Source organism: Styela clava, chromosome 9 (genome assembly GCF_964204865.1).
Source record: "Styela clava chromosome 9, kaStyClav1.hap1.2, whole genome shotgun sequence".
In the NCBI taxonomy this organism is placed as follows: domain Eukaryota; kingdom Metazoa; phylum Chordata; class Ascidiacea; order Stolidobranchia; family Styelidae; genus Styela; species Styela clava.
In genome coordinates, this window is record NC_135258.1 from 7,851,763 (window position 1) to 7,879,595 (window position 27,833).

At 33.8% G+C, this 27,833-nt stretch overlaps 2 protein-coding genes across 4 annotated transcripts; both read right to left on the bottom strand.

Moving 5' to 3' along the window:
* Positions 1–2,222: 2,222 nt before the first annotated feature.
* On the bottom strand, positions 2,223–16,917 carry LOC120338864 (oxysterol-binding protein-related protein 11-like). 2 transcript variants are annotated; one of them, XM_039406840.2, is made up of 18 exons: positions 16,685–16,917; positions 15,719–15,822; positions 15,318–15,398; positions 14,660–14,827; positions 13,510–13,635; positions 12,875–12,993; positions 12,373–12,469; positions 11,151–11,291; positions 10,673–10,800; positions 10,245–10,277; positions 9,173–9,310; positions 8,506–8,674; positions 7,406–7,590; positions 6,424–6,553; positions 5,816–6,002; positions 5,249–5,342; positions 4,386–4,486; positions 2,223–3,868 (listed from the first exon to the last, which is right to left on the bottom strand). In XM_039406840.2, the coding sequence occupies exons 1-18, from the start codon at positions 16,807–16,809 to the stop codon at positions 3,673–3,675; spliced, it is 2,322 nt and encodes a 773-aa protein (XP_039262774.2). In that variant the 5' UTR covers positions 16,810–16,917; the 3' UTR covers positions 2,223–3,672. The 2 variants fall into 2 exon arrangements, with proteins under 2 accessions (XP_039262774.2, XP_039262775.2); XM_039406841.2 differs by lacking the exon at positions 10,245–10,277.
* On the bottom strand, positions 16,848–27,750 carry LOC144411629 (uncharacterized). Of its 2 annotated transcripts, XM_078115784.1 has the most exons (3): positions 25,237–25,257; positions 23,397–23,650; positions 16,848–22,920 (listed from the first exon to the last, which is right to left on the bottom strand). In XM_078115784.1, the coding sequence occupies exon 3, from the start codon at positions 20,314–20,316 to the stop codon at positions 18,439–18,441; it is 1,878 nt and encodes a 625-aa protein (XP_077971910.1). In that variant the 5' UTR covers positions 20,317–22,920; positions 23,397–23,650; positions 25,237–25,257; the 3' UTR covers positions 16,848–18,438. The 2 variants fall into 2 exon arrangements, with proteins under 2 accessions (XP_077971910.1, XP_077971909.1); XM_078115783.1 differs by having other exon boundaries at positions 23,397–27,750.
* Positions 27,751–27,833: the final 83 nt, after the last annotated feature.

Below are 27,833 nucleotides of genomic sequence, written 5' to 3' on the forward strand. Positions count from 1 at the left end.
TGCTGCTGTTGCCCAAGGTCTGAAAAACCAAGAACGGGTTTCCTGGTTTTCACGTCATTCTGAGAACGGGTTCAAGCAAAGTCCCTGAATCCCATTACGGGAAGCATCGATTTACGATAAATTTGACATTCCTTGATAATGTTCGAGAACACGGGAGTATAACACGCAGACTTGTCCATAAGACATATTTTTCTGTCCCATTCCCATCCCACGGCAATTATGCCTGTCACATCCCATCCCATGGGATTTCCATCGGAATAAAATTCAATAAAAATTGTTAAATTTAGGTTTAGCGTCTACTAAATAGAACTACATGTACGAATAGACATGCAGCACAACAAATTTTACGGACTTTGTTAACTTTATATTCATACCTATTATACATGTTTCCATCAGCCCCTTCACGAAGTATATTTTTATTGCCGAATACATTTTGCTCTTTATAACTAACAAGAGAGCTACCAGTATGCTTCAATATTTGGACACGAAATCCATAACGAATTGTTTTACCATCATTTCCCCGAAAATCAAACGGTTTTCGTGTCCCATGGGAAATACAAATGTGTGCTGTCCCATCCCATGGACAAGCCTGATAATACGCCTTCAACGAAAGTATTGAAGCCAAAATATGAATAATAAAGCTTGTATGTGGTGATAAAGATCCCAATTATCATCCGAAATTCCTATTTTGATTTCCACTTGATGCTCAAAATACATATTTCGAAGTCCATTTGTATGAAAAACTGTTTTGTGCGCAAACTTTTACAATAATAGGCTTAAAATTAATCGTAAAACAACAATAATTCAATGAGCACGACGAAATAAAACTTCTGAGTTCTACTAAATCTATCTAACCAACATTAGACAAGATTTTATACATTTTCTTATTCTCAGGTATTTACTATTCATAGTTTATGCGTAACCGCCGCCAAGTCATGATACTTTATGCAGAGATACTAATTCCGGTGAGCTAAAGACTACTCAAGCTCGATATGACATTACGCATTTTATACCGGAGGTCGTAAAGAGAAACAAAAATAACAAAATATTTGAATCACCGATGACACATCCATGCATTTCTATCTCAAGACGCAGTTTAAGTAACGGCTGTTATTTTGGGCGCAATGCTAATATTAAAAACATTTTAATGCATATTTTTATGAATGATATTAGTGGTTTGAAATCTAATTTAAAGCGGTGGACGGTCCTAATTTCCTAACATACTATTTAAACAAGCACAAACGCTACTCGAGAATTTAGACGTTCGTGAAATCCCATACAGAATCATCTCCATTACTGGATCATTGTAAATAGTCACGATATTACTTCAAACAATCCGGAATCATGCCCGTTTCTATTCACCGAGTCACAAACATGAAAAAAAAAACATGAAAGCAAGAGAGCGTTGCTCAAGTATATGGACACAAAAGCAGTAGTCTACCCTACCTATTCTACAGTACGGTTATAAAAACTTTCGCGTAGCACGAGAGAGGCTGTAGGACCGCTACAAATAATTTTGAACAGGTCATCACACATATTTCGGTGTTAAAAAAGAATCACATGAAGCCTTCTAGCGAAAAATAAAATCTTTGACGAATGAAGATTTTAATGCAAATGTTCCCGTAGGTAATGAGAAAAGCGATTCTTCCATAACAAGAACCTCCTAACGAAACGATCTAGATGTGCACTGTGAGCTCAATAAACCAAACCGTTATTTTCGTAACCGAGTTCTGTATCATGTACGCGAAATGTGGGATCAAACGGCATGTTTTTTCACTAAAATTACTTCCCACGAGTAAGTCTCTCGTATTAGTTTAAAATGGAAACAAAAACGGTTTGCTAACAGTGTTCACTATCTTTCCACCACCCAATACAACTACGTGATGCCTACAATTTCCTAGAACCGGTGTGTCATTATTGGTGTGTTGTTTGTATTTCCACATTCATGAATGATCACGACGATCAGGGCATCTCACGGCGTATTTTTCCATCTATATATTTTAGGTCACGAGATAGGAATTTCAGGAAGCGTAACTTCCATGAATTCCGTCAGCGTGTTGCCATTCGTCACGCAAAGTTCAAAATAAACAACTACGGTAAATATCGAATAAGATGTATAACAGAGCAGAAGGATTTTTAAGCAGATTGCTATTTCAGTTGTCTGTGGGTTGTCATTCTTTATAGTACCATGTCACCGGAGTTCAAAATAAACAACTAAATGCTGACAGATAAACTTCTCTTTTAATGGAAAACCGTTTTAAAGTAAATCAGAATGATTTTTTTTGAGTAGATTAAGATTTTCGTTGTTCTTTGCAACTCTTGTAACAAGCATCCTCAGAATAAGTTTTCATTTTATATTATTAAGACTATATATCGTAAAAATAACAAGACAAATCTATTGAGAATGATCCAAGACACTGAGACTTGTGTAGAGGCAGCACCAAGCCAACAAACAGCACCACGGCTAACTTAATATTTCCAATCAATTCAGAAAACAGCACGACAATAACACTATGGTCGCCATGAAGATTATAGCACTAATAGCTATTCGATTCAATCACTCATGAGAAAAAGAATATGTGTAAAATAGAAAGGTATAAATTTCGTAACATTAGAGCGAAACATATAATTGGCTGAATTCGAACGACGATTAATTTTATTTGTCGCCAAAATTTATTTCATTCCTATTAGGACTAGCAAGAATATAACAACTTGAAAACGAGAATATAGGTCGGAGACCGAAGACTTATCGATTGAAAGTTAGGGGATCCCCCATTCATTCACTCTGACTCCATATTGACACCGCGTGTCCCATCACTAATTAATTGATAACTCACTAATTATATGACATAATTCATCCAAAATCAATAGGCTTCTGGTCCGAACTATAATGAATGCACATGCAAAATTTGGATTCAATCTCGCTTTCGTGAGTGTCGCGTGCATCTAACAGACAGACAGACAAACACCTATCAACATACTTTCCGATCTTAAGATCGATAAGTAATAAGGAGTAAAAAGCAAACATGTAATTTAGATAGATAGTAATTGTATGTACCTTTAGTAGATTCAAAATATTCATTTCATTGTAGGGGTTGTTAAATGTTAACTAAATCTCTGAAAATCGAGAATTTTTGATTGAATGTAAATCAGGACAAACATGGGTGTCTCAAAACGGCGCTCCATGAGTATGTGTACTAATACGGAGGTAACTAATTTTGTTCGCCTACTTTACATCAAGTTGTGTAAAAGAACTGAAGCCTATGGGAAAAGAATACATATACTTGGCTCACAGACATTCCCTGACTTCGTAATAGAACTAAAATAAGGGAATTCGAAATAAAATTATGGCCCAACCCTAACCTGGTACACACATTACGAGAGGGTACTTACTCTCCCCAATTTGCCAAACCTATATGAATGCCCTCGTTATTGCCCCCCAAAAATATATCTATCACGACTTTCAGAACAAAGTCGGGAGACACCGGGACAGTCTGGATAGTTGCAATTCCAGGTTCCAAATGCATGGAACTAATCTCAATCATACTGTTTACATAAATGGCCCAACCATATGGTGACCATAATAAATGCAAAATTATTTTTTCATTTGATACTCTTACACGAATCCAATATATTACCACAATAAAAGAGAGAAAGAAATATTTCATAATTCTACATTGCAACTATAGAATTTTTATAAACATAAGCGTCTCCGTTCTTGTGGAACAGAGCAGACTTGACAGGCTGATCAGAGTCTAGTCTTCTTTTTTCTCTCTTTCTCTGCCAATCTTCCAAAGCAGTCTTTCTATCAGTTGCTGTCGTAATGTCATTATCAATCAACGCTGCTGTGATGCCTTTCCAGAGATTCCTGATGAAACAAGACATTCAAAATAATGTGAACTAAGTGTATACAAAGATTGCTATTACACTATCATAATGAAATAAAATAGGCTGATGAATTATACTATGTTTCTTGGTCATTACAAGAAAACAATGCACAAATATCAGCACACCAAGTTTAAGTATTATTATACAATCTGGCTAACATATTCATAAGAAAAGCTTCGAGAATTAAATCAATGCAGAGTGTGTATACAACATCAAAATTGCACTAAAATTGAACCTACTGAAGTATGCGCACCAAGATGGCGCACAACCTGAACTCAAGTTGTGTACCAGGTTAGGGTTCAGGTTATGTGACATCTTGGTGTGCATACTTCAGGAGTACCGTAAAATTTATGTAACACCTTTTGTAGTATTTATTTCAATAGAATCACAGTACTGTGGGACGTGGGAGCAATTCTTGGACAATACATATGTACTCATGTAGCATATTGCCATGATCCACAATGAAAGAGCATTTCAAATGAGTTACTAATGTTTACCTTGATTCCATTGGTTCTTGGAGGTTTAAAGGTCGAACATATTTATTATAACTTTTGTACGTTGGCGTTTCTATAACTTCTGTCTTCTGGTTTCCATCAGCCTTTGAATAAAATTTCATATTTTTTACCTCCGTTTTATAATGTATATTAAAACTTCCAGATATTTTTAAAATATGAACTTTTGGCGCTCCTCAAGTATGTGCACCAGATGACGCACAATCTGATAACCCTAACCGGGTACACATACTGTGTTAAGGTTGTGCGCCATCTTGGTGCACATACTTCGGGAGAGCCAAACTTTTAAATTCATTTTATCAAGTACTATTATGATGATAGATTAAATAAATGTATTTTGACTGAATTTAAATTTTTTTTTCAATAAAATCGGAAATATCACATATTTCAAATAAAAATAGGTCAAATATGTGGCCAGTTAAGAAAGTTTGTAACATAAGCTCATTTAATCATCTGGAAAGTACAATAATGCAATAAATATCAGTGGATTTTGGCACAGTAAAATTAGTCTGAGTGAAAGATGTGTACGAACACTGTGAAAACCTACAAATATACATATGTAGCAGCATTTGACTGGCATCTGCCATGCTAGGTTATAATTTAATTTTATTCTTGTTGTATTTATGGCAACTAGTATTTTCACAGATGCCTTAGCAGGGCCAGTGATGTCAACAGCTACAGATGACTGATGGTGACCAACTAGCTGTGAAGATGAAGCGGTAACATCATCTCTGTAGTTGGGGTGCTCATTCCTGTTGGGATGTCTAAGGAATTAAGTTGACAGTTATATCCAAACTCAATTACAATCTTAATGGAGTTATTCCTAGCCAATGAAAAGTAGTACAAACCGTGGTAGACGTGAAAGTAATATTGCCGTTCCATTCACCTTCTGCTCTACAGAATACAGATCCACTTCCCATGTCTTTTACTTCAGCGGTTATTCTAAAAACGATAAAGACTAGTCATACGAAATAAAGGAATCTCATTATTGAAGAATAAGATTTCAACAAATTTACCGTGATGCCCAATGATTAATTGAATGAAGCGGCAATCATCATTTTTAAGGTAAGCTGATACAGCAAATGTTACGAGCACACTTTGAAATACCAAATTAGTTTCAGCGGGGCATGGTTCAACACTTAAAAAATAGATGGGTATTACGGACATTGTTTCGTGACCACTGATCTAAGATCGTTTATGATCAGGATAAGTAGTTTCCTAGGATTTCCTCTTTATTGACAAATATCAAAATTTTATCATAATTTTTTTTGTTTCTCTCATTTTTATGATTATTTCAGGCTTTCATTTTAACAATACTAAAGAAAACAGTCACTGAGGCTAAACAAAAGTTATTGGAGTTACGTTAAAAACAACAAATTGACAAAGTTAAAACTTGCATCAAACACTACACAAACCTATGAGGTTGTCCACCATACATTGGTTTTGGATGAAACGTTACGTTAGCAGCTAGATTAGTTTGATCGCATGTTATTGTGCATCGTCCGCCCAATTCCATCCATGGTGTTGTCAAAATAGATCTGGCAAATGCTGAAGGAAATGTTGCTACATAGCGTTCTTTGTGCCCAGTCAGTGTAATAACACCTAAAATGTAAATTTTGTGAAATGTAACGGTTCGGAATAAATGAATCTTCTCTCTGTATACACAACCCAAACCTAATGGTTTAAACAGGCTAAGTGGCAAAAGTATATGTATACTTGATCCATAGATGAAAAAAAAACTAAAATTTGGCTAGAAAAACAGGATAATTAGCAAAAAATGCTACGCGATGAAGATTTAGCTAAATTATTTAGGATAAGGTTTGAAATACCCACTGCAGTATCCCATTGCCCTTTGTGATAATTATAAAGACTCATATAAAAATATGGCAAGTGACTTTTACCTATTATTACAAAAAATTCTTGCCTATATTGACCACAGAAGATTGAACAGCAGCCAGCTTTAACTATACTACTTTTTTAAATTCTTCCTTCTGATGTTAAAGCAATTGAACTCTCTAGTTACCTTCACCAATATTAACAACTCCGATACTCATGTTCATGAACTTAGACTTGGTCCATATATGGGTGTTCATGCAAATCTCTCTTTCAGGACATTCTGCATAAAACGCTGATACAGGAGGATGATGTGAGACCTAAACAGAGAAAGTATGATAATGGTGAGTAAATGGTACTCCCGTAGTATGTGTACCAGGTTAGGGTTAGGCCAGAATTTTATTCCAATTCACTTTATCTCACTTGTACTACGAGTTCAGGGACTGTCTGTGTTAGAAGGGTGAATATACTCGCTGCCCATAGGTTTCAGTCCCTTTACACAACTTGATGTAAAATAGGCGAGAAAATTAAGTACCGGTTTCTCCATATTGGTGCACACACTTCCGGAGCAATAAATAAATTTTAACCAGGACTGCTGAATAACGGAAAATTACATTTGAATCAGACTCTGCATTAAGAATCATCTAACTCCAGGCTGTAGAAACTTTGACTCAGACCTCCAGTTCCAAATGAAAAAAAAACTCAAATTTTGATAACAAAACTTTGGTATATATGTAAGCAATCTATAAAAGACTGTTATGAACGCTTAGAAAAATTGACTTTTCAGTCTGTGCATGGAATTTTGATCTCTTTTATCACCACCGAGAATGTCTGCAATTGTGACTACCAACTAGGGAAAATTAGAATTTTGACTCTGACGAGTACAATATGACTTTAACAGGAAGAATACCTTTAATAATGATTGTATTCCAATGGTTTACTGTCCAAACAAGTTGACCAATTTGCTAACAGATAAAACTGTTCTCTGATGCTTTGTTTATATTGACAACATGGGACGCAGATTCAAATCATATAAATAAAAAGTAAAACCACGCATTAACCTTTAATATCCTCTGAATATGGTATAGATACCAAGTCCTACATACCAATTTTTTTCAAACACTAAAATTTGCTCAATTAAAAAACAGATGCCAAAATCTTTTTTTCATTACCTGCTCAGAAGCATATCTTATCCTATAATGTGTTGAACCATCTGGCGACGATGTAGATGAGGATTGAACTTGCGTTGTTCTACTCAAGTCAAATGATTCATTCAAATCAAATGACCTGGGTACGTAATAACTGCACTGGAATGTTTCTCCAATGATTGGATTGTATGGCTTCTTTGCTAATTGGCCTGAAATATATTGCAACATGTTTCCATACAGCAAATACATGAAAATTTATATTAAGATATCGGTTGTGTGAATAGCAACTAAAATGAAGTCCACCGATGCGAAGACTTTATTTGTAAACCATTGCTACTCAGTACAGAGTACATGTAGATGAGTTATGAAAAAAAAACAAGAGAGCAGTAGCCTACTCAAACATTTAAAAATATAGTCTTTAAGCATCAACAACTTTTAAGTGCTAGCTAAAAATTTAAAATAGACTCCACTCCAGTCATCAATTAGTTGCGGAGGAAAGTGATTTTATAAGAACAATATTTTAGCGAAACTCTCCCTATGTATATTTTGTGTTTAATAATGTGGGAAAATAATACCGTCAGGATAAAATAACAATACGCTATAAAAACAACTTCAATATTTAATTTCTTTATTTTTCGTGAAGGTAATTCCAGGCAAAAACAACCACGAAACATAACACAATAGGGGTCAGCATTCCATACCATTTTCATATCTCTTTTAGACCCACTCACTTTAAATCATGTTTAAAACCGTATTTTAGGTCATGTTAGCTATCCCAAACTATCCATGCACATTTTTTTGGAACTCCCGTAGTGTGTGTACCAGGTTAGGGCTAGGCCATAATTTTATTCCGATTTTCCCTATCTTAGTTCTATTATGAGTCCGGGGACTGTCTGTGTCAGCCAAGTGAATATACTTTCTGCCCATAGGTTTCCGTCCCTTTACCCAACTTGATATAAAGTAGGGGAACAAAATTAGTTACCTCCATATTGGTAAACACACTTCTGGAACACAAATTTTGCACATGTATATATCATATTATGTATGAGAGACAAGTCAAAACAAACTGTGCCAAGGTTCTTCCTTGGGCCCACTCTGTCAACTATGATATAAATTCCACAAACCTCTTCTTCCACAATGAAACGATGTGAGATAATATTTAACAACTCTGATCATTCTATCACGAGGATTTGAACCACCTGGTATTGAGATGAATAGCTCAGGATGGCCGAGGAAATCTGAATACATTTCCAACAAACTTCTCTTCTCAAGAATGAAGGTAGGCAGAGTTACCTGTGTATAAAATACATTGTTCTCGACACTTGAATAAAATAGTCCTAATAAGAAAAACGTACTAATATACCTTAATGGGATAATAATATTTGGGTGACAGAAAATTGATCTCACTAAGCCCATACTATGAGGCTCATCAGGTTTGAGTATTGCAAAATGTCATTTCTATCAACTCAATTTAACTTTCTAAAGTGCTACCCCATAAATTATGAGCAAGTTATTTCATAGGAAAAATAACACTGGATTAAAAGCATCGAGATTACAATGCATTGAAAGCAACACAGCCACTTGACGCTTTACGCATAGATCTGCAACTTTGATCTTTTCAAAATTAAATTCTCCTGAAGATTTCTACAATAATGAATGAATCATAATCAAAGAAAAAGGTTTCTAGAAATACAAACTTTCATGCCATGAATAAGACCAACTCAGAAAATCCCTAGCAGACAATTTTAGACAATGAAATTTAAACTTCAAAGTTCACAAGTAATATCTTACCCTTGTTAAGTCCATTCCAAGTTTAAGTTGTGATAATAAATGCATTATTACACTTTTATGTTTCTCAACAGTACCAAGATCTTCTTCATCAAACTCATTCAAATCACAAACTTCATCAGCTGGATTGATGGTTGGTTCCTGTGTAATATTTTTTAAAATTTTTTTCTCAAAACGGATAATGTTTTTGATAGATGAACCAAGGCAGTGGAGGAATATTTATAGTCACCTCAGACTCCAAACAAACTCCTGAGCTATTTAAAAAGGAACTTCTCAAAATTGAAGTAACCCAGATTCTAGCCCTGAACTCAAATAAAACCAAACTTGATAACTAAAATTTGAAAAAGCAAGCCTTCCATAGTTGTCTGTTAAAAATGCTTAGGCTAGTTAACTTGATAAAGTCGGCTACTCTCAGAAATTCTTAAGGTTGATTATCGCCATCAAAATTCAAACCAAGAAACACAAAAGTTCGACTCTTGTTTAAAATGAGGAGGTATGAAAATATGCCTCCAGCTCAAATATAAATAAAACCATTCACAAACTCTGATTGCCCATCTCAAATACCCCCTGAATTATATCAAGTAATTCTTTCAACTTCAACTTTATAGTGAGCTTTGTTACATTTCGATTACATGCTCAAGGTAACAACTAGCAGCACAATTCACAATTAATTAATTATGTATAACGATGGAAAAGTGAGTGAATGAGCAAAATGTCTTCAGTAATAATCAAGTTCAAAAAAAACTTCAAAAATCGCAGTTTGAATATTAATTTTATTTATCTGATTATCCATACGTTAATTAAATTGTCAAAAAAAGGACTTAATAAAGAAACACGCTCCTCCATCGTGAAAACATTTACAAGAATAAATAAATATAAAAATAATTAAAATCTGATTCAAGAAATTTGTTATTGTATTACTACAAGTTTTCATGCATATTCAAAATTATATCATGAAATTAATATTAATTTACAGTTTTATCTAGAACATAATATAACGCGTATATTTATCAAATTGATAAAATAATTATCAACGAAAAATGATTATTTTCACACATGTGTCATACCAACATACCACATAAGATACATTGAGAATGACTTCTTTGATCTAGAATATATACTTGCAATATAGACAGCAGTTGGTGGTTCCAAAACACTTAGATATAAACAGGTAGGCCAACCAAATTTTTAGTGGATTATCAGTGGGTATTCTCTGAGAAGTGTGAGTACCAATATCACATCACAATTCTTAAATTAACATGAATACAGGACCTTCTACAAATAAGTTTTTTGGTTCCTATTATTATTATGATTAAGAACTGTCATATATTTCTAAGCAGGTTATATATTACATCTCACTAGATCATTGGATCAAAAAGATTGTTATTATGGCAGTCTCAGAATATATTTTTTACTGAATCCTACTTTTGTCTGAAAATATAATGAAAGAAGGGAATGAATAATACAATTTTTACTACTATTCAACTAATCTATGAACTGCACCTGAGCTGGTTGTTCTTCTACGGAATCCACAGATTGATTACTTAACGATCCTCTCGCATCCCCGCTCATGTTATGTCCTGAAGACAGACTGTGATTGTCTCTCGGTTCAACCCAAGATATTTGGACACCTGGAAGATAAGAAGCATCATAGCAGAATTTAGTTAGAACCCAATTAAACACTGAGAAAAATTAAAAATGAATCACCCTGCAATGACGAGAAGTCCAGCTATCCTCTCGCACAAAATAATGCCCCACTGGATTAGAACTTGCGAACCCTCGCATGGTAATCCGGAGTGATGGCCCTTGCATTCCTAACGCTTAGCACCATGGGCCAACGATGCTGAACCCCCAATTATACTTAACAGTCAGAATACTTTAAGCCTATATTTTCTAGTTTTAAGCTATTTTGCATGAAAGATCTATGTTTGTACACCAAGATAATCTCTTATCTAGCTAACAAGCTAATAAAACGTCTTACCAGGTGGTAAAGCAGCAAATTGTTTATGTTGATATTGCTGAAGTATTGTATAACATTCATTCAAACATTTCAATGTTGATGAAGAAGTTGATTTCAACAACAGAACATCTTCATCTAGAGCTGATAAGATGCCGTCGGACTCTGAAAATGATAAAAAAAAAATTGTTAATGCTTTGGTCTAATTGCTTCACAACACCTTTATAGTCATAGTGTCAACTTTTGTAATTATTACTTCTTTACATACTTGAATAATGGTGGTGCTTTGGAGATGGTTAATATAGTTGGTAACAGGCTTATAGACTTAGTTGTATTCGCTTCGAGGGCAAATTAACTTTTCACAAAGAAGAAGAGGCCCACCATACTTAGCAAAAGTATTTCATTTTATATCTGATCAATAAGTCAGTTAATATGAAAGATAAATCAATAAAAACAAACATTTCAATCAAGGTGTTGATTGTACATGGTAAAATTACAACTAATTCATCAGTTCACAAAACATAAGTCATCATTACAATGATGTTCAAGTTGCATATGGTGGAAAACTGGATACACCCGTATAGTGTATGTACCAAGTTAGAGTTGAGCCATAATTTCATTCAGATTTTCCTTATTTTAGTTCTATTACGAGTTCGGAGACTGTGTGTGTTAGCAAAGTGAATATACCCCTGCCCATAGGTATTAGTTCCTTTACACAACTTGATGTAAAATAGTTGAACAAAATTAGTTACCTCCACACTTCTGGGGCACCGAAAAACTGTTTACTTAATACTTTTTTTAAAACAATATTTTCAAATTTGATATTTTGAATAAACCCTGAATCGGGTTTTTCAATAAGGAGAATTGTACAAATATCCATTAAGACCAGTAGTTCCCAAACAGTGGGGCAAGCCCCACATGGGAGCGCGGACTATTTTTTGAGAGGGCGTGAGGCTATTTGAAAATGAAAATATTTGTTAGATTTGACCTTATTTCGGATATTTACATTTTGAAACTCTTAATTTACTACATTATTCATGTTACATCCATATATTTTCAACGCGTTTTTTAAATAAAACATATTTTTGCCTTACTGTCTGTTATTTGTAGCTTATTGTTAGCTAATTACTTTTGAGGTGGGACGCAGACTTGACAAATTCTAGAAAGGGGTCGTGGCCTGAACAGTTTAAAAACTACTGATTTAGACCAATACTTTACTCGATACATAATATATGACAAGACCTACTTTCATCTTCGTTTGCACTTTCAACAGAAAAAACATGAGGCAGATTTTCTAACATGTTCATGAGTCCTGCATGGTAGTTATCGGCTGATACTAAAGCCTGGAAAATAAGATAAAATAAGTACAGTGACAAGAAAACCATACCTGGCTCTGTATATATACCGGCAAGATTCAAATTTTATCTAAATTAAATGGAATTCTTACTGAAAACATCTTTGTCAAGTTCAAAAAATAAAGGTCAATTTATGACTGATTTGAATATGACAATACTTTCTGTGTACTAAATATTTCAATAATCAATGTACAACAAAACATAACATCTACACAAATCACCAAATGTTAATACAAACTTAACACAAAAAATAGTAAAACTAGCAATTTTTAAATATGATTAGCATGCCAAGTTATTAAGGGAACTTCCATATCTAAATGACGGGCAAGAAAAGAAATTATCCCAAAAAATCAGAAAAAGTGGTTCGTTCGTATTCATAATGCTGCACGTTACCTCTCTAACATCTCTCAATTCCTTGCAATCACTTTTATGACTTCGCTTAGCACCAAGTTGGGGAGTTCCATATGATTTGTTCACAGAAGATCTACTGCTTGTACGTGGCCTTGATGAAACTATAATAAGAAAATATGATTCTTTACATCAAAACCTCGATAATAAATCGGTAAAAATAAGCTATTTCAAACATTAATAGAAGAAGCATTGATGTGGTTGGCCATATTACCAGTTAGAACTTGGAGTGGGCAAGGTTTTTGGACCAGAGGCCAATATTAAGATACAAGATACAAAAGGATGAAATGTGGGCAATATTCATATCCTCACTATTTAAAACAATAAGTCAGTTACAGCAACAAAAATTTATAGTTTCTTTAGACTTTAGTCTTGAGTTTGCTCATAACTTTGCTACGAAAAGAGTCTCCAACTTTGCTACGAAAAGAGTCTCCAACTTTGCTACAAAAAGAGTATCCCTTCAATTGTAAGTGAGTGTGAGTGACTTTGGTTTAAAAAATCCAACTATGGTACTAGTAAATCCGTTGTTAGGTCTAGTTTTTAGAATGTTTACTTCCAGAAAACCTCATGTCTAGAGAAATCAAATAGAAAATTCAGAATAACTCTGAATAGAATATTACCTGGAGGCTTAGAATCAAGTCTGATATCTCCTGATTCTGTATTATAAGAAGTTGTAGCATGAGCAGCCGGTCGCCTATTCTTGGCAATAGTATGAGCTGTTTTCTGCTGGACTTGATCTGCTGCATCTGTGATTGGAATGAAAGAAAGGGTATTTAATAATAGGAACTTCTTCCGAATGAGGAAAGTGGACAAACAGATTTCAATATAACGCTATTCCTATTGAGAATCGAATTCACATTCATTAGATGCCCCCACAAGCGAGCTATATTTCAAACAAAATCCCCTAAATTGGTGTTTTTGCAAATCATCAAAATTCAATGTAAACTTCAATTTATTGGACATGAAGTTGCCCTATGGCTCGTTGAGTTAAATTGTTGTTATAATTATTCCTCTTTTTGTAGTTAAAACAATCGCCTTTTTCTCAGACTACTGGACCAATTGCTTCAAAATTTCTAGTAGTTAAAGATTGTTGTTGTCGCTAGAAAGTATTACTTCCATTCATTTCAAAGATTCGATACTGCTTCGTCTCGTGTCCATATATTTGAGCATTGCTCTTTAGTTATTATTTCAACTTCAATAATCTTTGTACCTTTATCTTTGATGAGTAAATAAGTTTGTATCTTTAATAAAATATTCAGAACATATTAAATGAATACTTACACATCATAGTAAGCCAAACTCCATGATCAGCAATAAATAAAACGATAATTAATTAGAATAATGATATTAGCACATAAAATATATTTTCCAATTAATCTCAATATCACAATTTTGGATATGGCGACTGGAAAGTAAAAGGTATGGATGAAAACGTATCAAGGAAGGTATGATGAAAAATATGGTTCAACTAAAGAATTATCGTTACAGCATATGACTGTTTCGAGATGTAGAAAAAGTATAAAGTGTTCAACAGAATCCAAAGTGACCAAGATTAACTTGAATTTAAGAACAGTGACTCACAAACTTGCTCTACTACTACAAGCCATTAACAAATCGAAAATCATATTTAAAATTTCGAATAAAGACAGTAAAATTTATTTAAATCAGTCAAAAAAATATCAAATAGATATTCCTGAAACATCTACATTTTACCTCTGCAGCGACTATACTTTGTGCAATAGAATATAAAAATCCAAGACAAAATAATACCTTTTATTTTATGCCCAATATTAGTCATTGATGATGAAATAGATCTTGGTTTCCTCATGGATTGTCCTCCACTGATTGGTGGATGATCTCGCGCAATTTGTTGTGTGAAATGATCTGCGACTTGACACAAATGAGAAACCCATAGTTGACGTTCTTTCGTATCGTTTGCTGAAAATCAAAACAGATATTATATCATTCAATGTAATTCTGGTAGATATCAGATTTTAGTCTCAATATATCAGTGTCTAAGAAGATCAGTGGCTCGTTTGATAATAACGCAAGGTGAGCAACTCGTAAGACTCATAACTTGAAAAAAGGATCTCGAGGTGTCCAAAAATTGTCCTACTAGCTGTTTAGGTGGTACTCCCCAAGTATGTGAACCAAGATGGCAGACACCGGTACGTAGTATGTGTACCACTGTACTAGCTTAGGCCATAATTTTATTCCAATTTTGCTTATTTTAGTTCTATTACGAGTTCGGAGCCTGGCCAAGTAACTCCTGGAATTATGGCCTAACCCTAATCAGGTACACATACTATGTTCAGGTGTACACTATCTTGGTTCACATACTTCGGGAGTACCGTTTAGGTTTAGTAAATAATGCCAAAGACATCCAAAAATAAAGAAAGAATAAAACGAAACAAAAAAAGAGGTTTACCTCTCAATTTATAAACTTCGCTATTCGCTGCATTAACAGAGAAAGTGTACTTGTCATCAGTACTTGGTGATATTACAGCTCCTGAAATATAATTTCGATTAAACAGTCAACAAACATTCACAAACTGTCCACTAAAGAACAGTGACAAAGTATTTGATGATGTAACATAGCAAGAAAAAATGAAAAACTGTTTTTTTATTTAAAGTATAAAGCAGTTCTAAGACCCTATAAAATAAACAGTAATAAAAAACTGAATCTTACACCGCATAAAAAAATAACCGAGATAAGATATAGCATACTTTTATCTATAAAAATATGAGACATATCAAAAGGTAATTTATTTCAATTTGCTCGACACTAAATACCGTAGATAACAAAGACTTTAAATCTTGCTCATTCACCTGCCAAATGTAGAAATCCCCTTGGTCTGTGAGATGGTGCAAAAGCTTCTGATTTGCTTACGTGATACTCAAGAACGCCTTGCTGGGGATTCAACATGAAATACCTGAAAATGCAAGCGATAATAAGTAAAAGTGTATCACAATATACATTCAAATATACTTGATATAAAAGCATGGTATAAAATTGTTTAGTCATTTGATTTATAAGGTGACCTACTGTTTGGTACTCCCGTAGTATGTGAACCAAGATGGCGAACACCGGAACGTAGTATATGTACCAGGTTAGGCCATAATTTCAGTCCCCAAACTCCTAATAGAACTAAAATAAGAAATATTGGAATAAAATTATGACCCAACCCTAACCTGGTACACATACTGCGCACACTTTTCACAGAAAATCAGATCAGCACTGCACCATATCATTTAAGTTGAAAAGTACTTCTATGAGTCTATCCCTGTCCGACCAAAAAAAAGCTTTTCTAACAAAAGTTCATGGACACAAAATTTCTATATTGCACAATTTCAGCATGCTAATCATGGTCATGCTCATGAAATAGCGGAAAAAAGTCATCAGATTCAGAGCCAGACCTCTGGTAAAAAAATCTGACCTCTGATAAAAAAATACCTTTGGTAAGGTTTCTAGTGCCTTTTAACGTTTTTTTTTTTTGGTTTTGCATGTTTTGGCAAGGTTTCTAGTTTTTTTGGACGGATTTTCACTGTTTTGGCACGGTTTTTGACATTTTTTCGCGATTTTGCCCGTCTCTTGGTAGATCTGATCAATCAATTTTCAGTTTTAAGAAAAATATTTTAATTTCTTGCTACATAATATTCCAAATTTTAACACCAGCCACGGAATTAAAGGATATAAAAGAAATAATCTCAACTGCAACCCTAATACCAGTGAAAAATAACAAATAATTCTGGCTCTACATTTCAATACCTAACACAGGAAGAAAGCATGTATACCTGTTCTGCCATCCTTTCATCACATTAGTATATTTACTCAATATTCCATCCAATGGTGTGAGATTGGTGACACTGCTTGCACCCGGAGGAGGAGGCCTTGGAGGCGCAGCTGCTGCAGGTAACATAGTTGTAATTGTTGAAAGAGATCCTAGCTTTTAGTATATTATTAACTATATAAACAAAAAATCCAATAAAATGTAGCAATATAAACGAAACAAAGAAATTAAGGCAAAACAGGGCTATATCATGCTCGTTCTTGTCATGATGTCTAGAATCATGATAGAGCAGTGGTTTTCAATTTGGGTTCTGTGGCAAACTATGGTTCCGTTAGTTTTCATTCCAAGTTTGAGAGTCCATAATCCTATATGGATACTCCCAAAGTAAGTGTACCATTTTATTTAGCGATTTTTTAATTTTATTAAGAGTTTGGGGACCGTCCGTGTTAGCCAAGTGAATATCCCCCTGCCCACAGGTTTCAGTCTCCTTGCACAACTTGATGTAAAATGAGCGAACAAAATTAGTTACCCCATATTGGTACGCATACTTCTGGAACGCTCATATGTATATTGTTCGAATATGATCAAATATATATTAGTATTAAATTCGCTACAATTCAAAGTTGTTCTGTCAGTATTAGGTTTGCGTTTATACAACTCAGAAAAATAAACTATTGCACATGGGTTACTAGCCTTTAAAATGTCTTATTGAGGCTCTGATTCACCAAAAAGGTTGGAAACCCCTGCCTTGATAATTTAGTTTCGATCAGCCAATTTCAAACTTTTACACACTCAAAATGCAATTTCTTAAAACAGATTGAATTGTACAGGATATGCAACTAGCAGATGATTTATTCAACTTCAAATGACCAAATTTAACCATTTTACTGCTTTGTGATTGAATGCTCATATAATGATCAAATTTATATGAAATGATGAACAACCAGTCTTACACCCCTATTAATGAAATGATTATTTAAATAATCATTAAAAGAAGAAACACTAAAAGGGATTTAATAAAGAATATGCTGAATAATAAACTTCCACCCAGAAAGTTTCATATACAAAGGAAAATTCCAAATTCAACCCTAACCCTATTTTCTATGAAGAGGATTTTCGATTTGAAAATCATATTTTTTAGACTTTATGGGAGAGTTTTACACAATCAAATAGTGACAGTATCAAAGAGAACAATCAATGAGTTGAATATTGTATGCAAATTGCAAAGTAAAGTTTAATGAACATATTGTACTACATCAGGAGTAGAATAAGATATCCCAATATACTGAGTTTTGTATCTTATTCGAAATAAGTATTCAGAATTAAACGAATTTTCAAGAACTTTGACATAACGATGTTGAAAACTATAATTATTTGAATACATTTGAAATGAGTTTTGTTAAGAGCAAGTTCTTCATTTAGGAGATAATGTCAAACAAAAAAAATTCAATTTCAGGCGATTGAGATTCAAATCATTCCCTCTAAATTTACTCTCATCGAATATACTGGTGTAACTTTTTCATTGAAAATGCCTAAATTAGAATACTTTTGATATTGCATATTATTCGAAAATGATTCTTCATAATGTACTAAGGAGTAAAAGAATAATTATTGTTCAGTTTTGATAATCTATGTTTGTCTACGGTATGTTTTTACATAGTTGAGTATGAAAAAAAAATGGGAATTTAAATAGCGCTTGAACTCTATATAAATGTATTTATTTGAAATCATAAAAGAAAATGTCACGACAAATGAATATTATTCACAGCTATCAATTGTATCATAAAGTAATTTTAAAACAGTCTGTTTGAATTGCTGTCGTTTCGTTCTTGGAAGATTCTCCATTTCTAAACATATTAATGAAAAAAATAAACTGTCTGCGGAGTTAGTAGATATAACATTTGGAACAGATAATGGAGTATTAATAATAGGATTTTCATCTGTTTGCTGCCTAAGTGCAGCAGAATATATATTCGTAAGAGTTTCTGAATTAATTTGTGAGTCAGTTTCTACTGCTACAGGGAGTGATAAATTATCAATTTCGGATTCACTGTCATTATAATAACAATCTTGTTCTTTGTCAAGCATACTTCCATTGGTAGTGATGGGTAATCCATTGCTATCATTACTAATAGAAGGAATTTCAATGCAATCTGATTCTTCTTCAATATTTTCTTGCGTAGTTTCGTGTGCATTACCATTATTGAACAATTCACATTGTAGTATGTTGTCAGTGCAATTTGCTAATTCCAAGCTTCTTAGAAGTGCCATTCTCAATACCTTGCATTTTTCATCTACTGATTTTCTACCACCATTAGACAATTTTGTGACACCATTTTTCTTATCTGGTGAAAGATTAACATCGTTATTCAATGATGAGCATTGACTCGATAATAGCATATCCCTTCTTCTTTTCAATGTTGTTAAAGGGATTCCATATTTCGCTGAAGTTTTTGAAGGAAGTTCGCCGTCCATTAAATCACTCAATGCATTTGAGAGATCTTTTTCAGACCACGTTCTTCTAGGCTTTGCAAATTTGCTTTGTTTCAATTTTTCAATAATATTAGTAGGTAAAGTTAACCCAGAGTTCAAATTATTCACAGAACTATCAGAATTTGGAGTGACTGAAGTGGCCTCAGTAACATCTTCATGATTTATGTTGCTCTCCTCTAATAGATTTTCTGGTATTTCTAGTTCAGTACTGCCCTGCATTTTTGGAATTTTTGAAGCCGAAACACCTATATCACCAATTTCTATTTCCGGAATGTTGTTTGATTGATCAAGTTTACTCTCATTAGAAAATATGGACCCTCGATCTTCTTTATCAAACGAAGTTGAATTCAACTTGAGAGCTTTGCCAGATATGAGAGCATCTCGCCTTCGTTTTAAAGTTGTAAGTGGAATGCCATATTTCCTAGCAGCCTCAGATGTATGTAATCCATCACTGACTTCTTTCAGAGCATGAAAAACATCAGTTTCAGTCCATGTTTTTGGAGGAATAACAGTCGTTTTCATATTATTTTTGTTTAATTTTTCATCTTTTATTCCATACTTTGCAGCAACAGCTAATATCTCAGACTCTAGATTTAATCCAGATGGTAAGGGTTCAATTTCAAGTTTTCCAATTTCAGAATCATTCCTTTTTGATCGTAACTTTTGAAATCTCTCGTACAAAGTTGACTGTGGAATTCCATATTTTCTGGCAACTGGTGTAAGTCTTTCACCTTGTTCCACTTCTAGTAGAGCGTTTGCAACATCATTTTCTTGCCATATTTTTCGTTTTATAACATACTTTTCCCTCTGAAAAATATCGATTCCAGAAACAAATTTTCTGTGTTTTGCTCGTAATGTCACTTCAGGAATTTTATATTTTTGTGCAATCACTTTTAATTTACATTTTCCTTGTTGGAGTTCATCGATTGCATTCTCCAAATCTTCCTCTGTCCAGCATTTTCGTTTTCCATACAATCCAGATTTAACTCTATCATGACGATCAGATAGAGTTGAAGGAGGGATACCATATTTTACAGCTGTACGATGCAAAGCTTTACCGTCTTCAAGTTCTTGTAATGCATTCGTTATATCAACCTCAGACCAATTTGAAGATTTTCTCTTTGGCGGGTCCATGGTTGACATTTTATAATTCTACTGTCAACACCATAGAACTACTTTAGCTGAGAATGATAGTCAAAAAATAATCGCAAGTTTAAAAAAATTCTAAGATAATGTACAGAAATCAGGAATGAGGCACAAAATAGCACTGACTCAAAAAATGTTATGCTGCCATTTCTGGCATAGTTGCACTTGTAGTCATGTTTATGATAATATCATTGCTGTGATGAAGACAATATGGATCTCTGTAAAATTCAGTACGAAACAGCGCACAAAAGTATATACATCATTGAAAAATTCAAACAATTAAATTAAATTTTAGATTACTCTAAAGCAGCAATACAGGAATTCTAAAAACTACGATTTTGTATCATCAACCTGTTATCATATAACACCATAGATAGCACATAAATTCCATATTGAAATTCCAGGTTCATTTGACAGATGTGTATAACAGGCACTTTCAAGTTCAGATTTTTTCTTTGGAATAAGGGATAGCATATCGTGCATTGAAATTGAATATCAAAAAAATATTAATCAATATTATATCCTTAACTAGCTAATACTTCTCACATATCAATCAATATTGTCTATTAGAATCAGATCATGATTGTTTCGGTAGAAGCAAACCCAGCCCAGCGAAAATTTAGTGTTTATAAAGATTGCAAGACTGATAAGAACAGGCTGTACATTTGCCATTGTCTGGGGCATTCCTCACGTTGTGTCGAATTGGCAAAACTTAAGGGTCATAATATTTAATCCCTACAAACCACAAGGAATTCTACGAAATGCTTCCAGTAGTTGATGAAAGTTAGATCTCATGAGCAGAAAGACTATCTAAAAAAAAAACATTCATTGCAACTTTTGTAAAATTAAGCTTATTTAACTGTTTTCCATGCTGGGCTTTTTTCTATTTCCTTTAACCATCCCTGATTGATGATTTACAATTTCTTTCGTATATTTGTTTAGTAATAAAGTTGGTAATGATTCTGAGAGGAAAAAAAAATGCAGTAATCAGTAGCAACAGCGGTCTGATAAAAATTGGAAGCTAGATAACCATTGTCATCAAGATTCAGAAGCAAGAATATTTTTCAACGTAAAGATAAGCTCACAAAAAGTGTCAAAAATATTGTGAAAGGGAATTATTGACGTTTTTCAATGATAAGTTACTTCTATGATAACATAATAAAGGGGCCCTAGGTCCAATAAAATTGTTTTTATTCTAGAAAATTGAAAACCAAAAGGGTTAGGTCCAAAAAACTCCCAAAAAAAAAAAATTGGGGGGAGCACGATTTTTTTTATACCATCAAAATATGGCTTTCATTGTAACTTTGGTGGACCATGAAAACTAGACATCCTTGATGTAAGGTATTAGAGAAATATAAAAAACTAGAAAAATGGACTTAGCCCAATTTGGATTTCCTGCGTCGATATGTGTGACTCAAATTAGTCCCCAGTGGTGTCTCTTTGAAGCGCAATGTCTGGAAACACCTTTTGGATGTCGGCCTTATCAGCTTTTAAAAAGATCAGCAAAAAAAACAGCGTGAAAGTTTTATCTCGAATAAGAGAAAATCATGATTGTTGGCAGACCATTAGGCGACAAATACTCACGGTAAGATAACAAATCAATTTAGAGGTATAGTTATTAATTAACAAAAAGCAGACAGAATGTCCAAACGCTTCGGCACAAAATAACTCGAAACACAAATGAGAAACTGCAAACCCAGTGTGCGTATCACCTATGGAGATTGAAAATACATCTTTGTATTATAGAAGATATACCATCAAAATTCAGAGATATAAGCTAGTTAGCAAAAAGCAGACAGAATGTCTGAAATAAACCTGCGCGCTATGCAAGAAGAAATACAGGAATATAAACTGCCATCACGACTCCTCACATTTGAGTAATCTCTCATGCAGTAGTCTCAAAACACTTCGTTTAAATCTAAGTTTTTCTTTAAAAGGCAATCTTTCCATATCCATACATATTGACGAGAAAAATAACCTGTCAGGAGAGCTGAAAATACTAAAGTCTGAGGTATTGATGCTGTTCTCGAGTTTTGAAGACAGCGATGTTCGCTGTGGATTAGAAACCGCAATCTCTTCATCAGCCGGACCAGAATAAGTCTGCGATTGAAAGGGAAATATTGTTTCAATGTTCTCCGTACTATTTCCTATTGATGTTCCATTGCTTCCCGATAGAGAGAGCGGCGATGCTGAGTAGCTGAGAGATTCTAGTTGATTATTTAGAGCACTTTCATTCAAGGAAGACTGTTGTTGTTGTTTTGAGCTATTTGTTCGGGTTACTGCAATTCTTGTTTGAGTGGAGATATTTTTCAGACTCGGTGAAGCGGAACTGCTAGATGAAGGTGGTGTATTAACTAACTCGCTATTGGGTGTTGTGGGCTTCTTCCTATTAATTCTAGGCTTCCATTTCAAAACTTTGGTATCCCAGTTCAGTCTATCAGTATTTATCTTTTGTCGCCTCAAAAATCGGTAATACCAGTTTGTTGCCCCTGTAAAACCCTCTATGCCGAGTTCTTTAGCCACTTGAACAGCTTTTTCTCTAACTTCCTTTCCAGTAACGGTTCCTCGGACTGCTCTCTGACTTAACAACCATTCCGCAACCTTTGAAAAATATTGAACTTACAGAAATGCTGGGTATAGAATAGATACAGATAATAATGGAGTATACAAAACCTGATTAAAAAAAGTCTAACAGGATTAATCAGACCAAATTGGCTTACCGGTACTTTGTGCAGAAGGGTATTCGAAATGAAGTTACTGGAATGACTTACCTAACAAGAATATTCTTCAACCCTAACTTAAGAATTGGTCAGTTTATTTACTACACTATGATATATTTTATTCTTGATGTCAGTGTGATGTTTAGAAGTGGAATATTCAAAATGAAATTACTAAAAAAGCAATCAATTTGAATAGGTATTCCATTTCGAAAATATCTAAAACTGATCGTATATCAATTTGACAGTTACATGCATTAGAGAAACGAGATGAATTATATTAGCATAAAAAGAAACACTCATTTGAAGTTTCCAATACAGACCTAAAACGTTAAAATGAACAATAAGTGAAATTTAAACCTTTCCATCTAAAAGAGGATATTTGCAGGGGGGTCCTCTGAATGATCTTCGAGACTTGTCTGAAGCACGCAACGAATCTTCTTTCTTTCTCCATGTCCTTGCCATGGATTCATCAATGTTAAATTTACGTCCCGCCGCCAGATTGCTATGTTTTTTAGCATAATTGATAACCTCAATTTTGAATTCCGCAGTGTAACTTTTACGTGTTGCCATTACGAGGACTCCAATTAGTTGGTAAGTATCAGATTGTATTACTGTCAGAAAATTAATTTAAATATATGAAGTCAAGGAAAATTCTCAAAATAGTTCCAGCTTTTATTAATGTTTAATGAATTAGTAACGATAATATGGACAAACTCATAATGGTTAAAAGAGTGCTAAGCCACAGTGAGACAGAAATTTTAGTCATAACTCATAATCACGGTTTTAATTCAACTGATTGAGAGAACCAGGGATGGGGAGCTGGTATGAAGTCACAGCGACTCCAGCTTCAGCGTCAAAGTATATTTAAATTGTGGTTCCAGCTCAGATTCCATCGCCATGGGCTTCAGGGTCGGCGCTGCAAATAACGCATGCTTTCACATTTTATCGATTGTTTTCCAAGTGTAGCGTGTTATTTAGGTTTTAAACAATTTTAAGACTGTCTTATGATCCTTTCCTTTTTTGTTCTTGCACATAACTGCAAATCCTTTGAGATTTATTTTATAATCATCGGCGATGAGGTGTTAAAGATAAATAAAAGGGCGGAATTCGCAAGCCAAATTTTTCACATTGTAAAACACTTAAATGAAACGGAAAGCACTATAATCTTCGTTTTAGGATGCCCGCAACAGATCGAAAACGCCCATTCAGACATTGTAAATCTCACAATTTTGTGTGCCTGCAGCACATAATATTTCCTGGTTAGCTTAGGGAATCATATCGTTTTTATTTATGGGAAATAAATTTAATGACGCTCAATCATGCTCGCGATCTACCTTTTTATCCATTCTAAAGCTATGACAGGATCTGATTAGACTTTTCCCCAGATTATATGAGATAATTAATGGAAAGTATATTCATTCAATTTTTGTTAAAATATATTTATCGAACTTTTTCTAAGGATGATATCCTAAAAACAACATGAGTGGCAGCAATGCGATAATGCAATATCGGTGTTGCAAAAACTAATCAGATTTGTGAAATTCACAAAAATATGAATCAAAACAAGATCTAATCGGGCACTTCACAACACATTTTTATGTCCGCAAATTGCTATGGTATTTTAGAGTAGTGATGACTAATGATTTTATTTTGTCTACGCAACCGCAGGTTAAATTGAACACGTTCAAATTTAAAGAAGCAAAAAATTTCAAAAAGGCCAGTATCAGTCATGATTATTCGATTATTCACTTTGCGCAACAGAAGAATCATTATTTCTCAAAAAATTGGATTTTTCCATAAGTGGCGTAGTCGCGTAGGCTGTTTCTGAGGCCGTACCGCGAAGATTTCGAGAGATGTGTTTTTATCTACTAATTATGATTTATATGCATTTTTAATGTACTAAATTAAAATTTACTTTCTGGAATTTTTTTGCAGTTATTGGGATTTTCTAACGGTGATGAGAAATTTGCAAGATTGCAAAAAATGTATTCAAATTAAATATTATCCGACATTTCATTCAAAAAAATTTGGCATAGCGGAAATAGGAATCAAATTTGTGATATATCATTGCAATAGTGTTCACTATTAGCGCACTTTTTTGCGAAAAGTGAGAAGCACTTTCGCACTTTTTTTCAGGGACTGCGAAATAGCACTTTTCGACCAATTCGAAAATTTTCTCTTTGGTGGTTCCACTGACCTTTTATATATCTTTACTAGCAACACCATAGAACTACATTAGCTGAGAATGATAAGAATAAAAAAGAATGGCCAGTTAAAAAAATTTATCATACCAGGTGCACAAGGTAGGTTCAAGAAAAGGCAAAAAATCACAATAGTAAACAACGAAGATAATGTACAGAAATCAGGAATGAGACACAAAATATCACAAACTTAAAAAATGTTATACTGCCATAGTTGCACTTGTAGTCATGTTTATGATAATATTTATTAGCTGAACACAACTTCGGTTCATGAATTCCCTCCTTGCTGTGCTGAAGACAAATGAATCTGTGTAAGATTCATGACAAAACAGCAGGCAAAAGTATATACTGGTACATCATTGACAAATTTAAACTATTAAATTATAGATTATAATAAAGCAGCACTACAGGATTCTATAAACTATGGTTTTGTATCATCGAACTGTTTATATCACACTATAGTTCATATTAGAAAATTAAAATTTCCCAAGTCTATATTTTTGTAAAATTTCATATAAAACATTCGAATTATGATCTATAGCCATGGAATTCCAGATTCGTTTAAAAGGTAGACTATTCATTGACAGAACAAAACATATGAATTTAGCAATTAGACATTGCTGCCATTCAGCAGAAGCAATGTTTTCTCGATCGCCTCAGATTGCAAAATTAAATTAGCAAAATGCAGCTCTGACCAGAAAATAACTTCTATTTGCACTTTCCATTAAATAATTACCATACCGGTAATTGATATTCTCAAAAAAAAAGATTTTTCTGATTTCTCAAGATTTAAAACGCGATTGGATGAAAGTGAAAAGAAACAAAAAAGCAGTGATTAGCAGGGAAAGAAATACAAACAATATTTACATTAACCAGCGCGAGTATGGAGCAAGGAAAATTAGATTCAAAAATCGGCAAATTAGTTGTTAAATTAGATTCAAATTTATTTGGAGATGTCAAAATTATCAGCAACGAATTGACTATTTTTACTGATATATCTAATTTTAATCCATATGTATTGCTATATTACAATTTATCAATGTAGTTCGTACGCTGATATACGATGAAAAAGCATTAGAAAACATTCAGTTTCAGTTTCATTTACAGTCTAACCAGATATTAAAATCAGGCCTAAATAATTAAAGTTTACTGCAATTTGTATCATATGTTCATGATATCATATAATTATATTATAGGCTACTTTATAAAATATTTGAAAATTCTATATTCTCCCGATAAACCCTCTAGAACAGGGGTGGGCAAGGTTTTAGGGCCAGGGGCCACAAATTTTACCCGTCTGGACTGGCGGGCCGGCCAAGTGAGTGTGACATAAAAAGTTACATTTTATGAACAATATTTACAGTCTTACAAAAGCAAAAGTGGAAAGTAATAAGCCTCGTGCTAAAACTCAATTTAATTTCAATCTCAACAAATTCCTTGAGCTATTTTTTTTTATCTAAACATTAAAATTTGGATTTATTTTGGTTGTGGCAGCATCATGCGGGCCAGATTGAAGTACCAAGCGGGCCGGATTTGGCCCGTGGGCAAGTGTTTGCCCATGTCAGCTCTAGAAGCACCTAATCAAAAAATATATAGAGCATAGCTCTCTGTGTGCAGATTAGCAAATAAAATCCAAATCATTAGCAGCAAAGTTAAAACAATTCTATACAGAAAATAATGCAATGATAACAACATGCAAAACATCAAACCGTCTCATCTAAATTCTCGATGTATAACAAGCACTTTCACGGTCAAATTTGGAATAAGCGAAAGTATATCGTGCATTGAAATAGAAGATATCAAAAAAATATTAATCAATATTTTATGCCTAACTGGCTAATAATTCTCACATATATCAGTCAATCAGATCACGCTTGTTTCAGTAGAACCATACCCAGTCCAACAAAAATTTAGTGTTTATAAGGATAGAAGGTCATAAATGATGAGAACAGGCTGTACATTTGTTAACTGCTGTCATTGTCTGGTCTGGGTCGTTTCTCACGTTCTGTCGAATTGGCAAAACTTGAGGGTCATATATGTCACTCAAATTAGTGACCAGTGGTGTCTCTTTGAAATACAGTGTCTGGAAACACCCTTTGAACACCAGCTTTCAAAAGAATCAGAAAAAAAACAGCATGAAAGTTTTATTTCAAATAACAGAAAGTCACGATTGGCAGACCGTTAGGCGACGAATACTTACGGTAAGATAACATATTAATTTAGAGGTATAGTTAACAAAAAGCAGACAGAATGTCTGAAACGCTTCGGCACAAAAAAAAATCCGCAACACTAAGGAGAAACCGCAAACCCACTGTGCATATTATCTAAGGAGATTGAAAATTTCTGGCAATCCATGTGCTAAAATTAAAAAACATCTTTGTATTATAGAAGATATACCGTCAAAATTCAGAGATATAGGATAGTTAACAAAAAACAGACAGACTGTCTGAAATTGCAAAATACACCCGCACGTTATGCACGAAGAAATACGAAAATAAAACCTGCCATCATGACTCTTCACATTTGAGCAATCTCTCATGCAGTAGTCTCAAAACACTTCGTTTAAATCTGAGTTTTTCTTTAAAAGGTAATC

Coding starts and splice junctions, on each gene's coding strand:
- LOC120338864 (XM_039406840.2), bottom strand. CDS start 16,809: ATGTTACCTGCAGCAGCTGCGCCTCCAAGGCCTCCTCCTCCGGGTGCA. Junction 15,823..16,684: donor ATGAAAGGATGGCAGAACAG/GTATACATGCTT, acceptor TTGCATTTTCAG/GTATTTCATGTTGAATCCCC. Junction 12,470..12,874: donor AATTGAGAGATGTTAGAGAG/GTAACGTGCAGC, acceptor CTTATTTTCCAG/GCTTTAGTATCAGCCGATAA.
- LOC144411629 (XM_078115783.1), bottom strand. CDS start 20,316: ATGTCAACCATGGACCCGCCAAAGAGAAAATCTTCAAATTGGTCTGAG.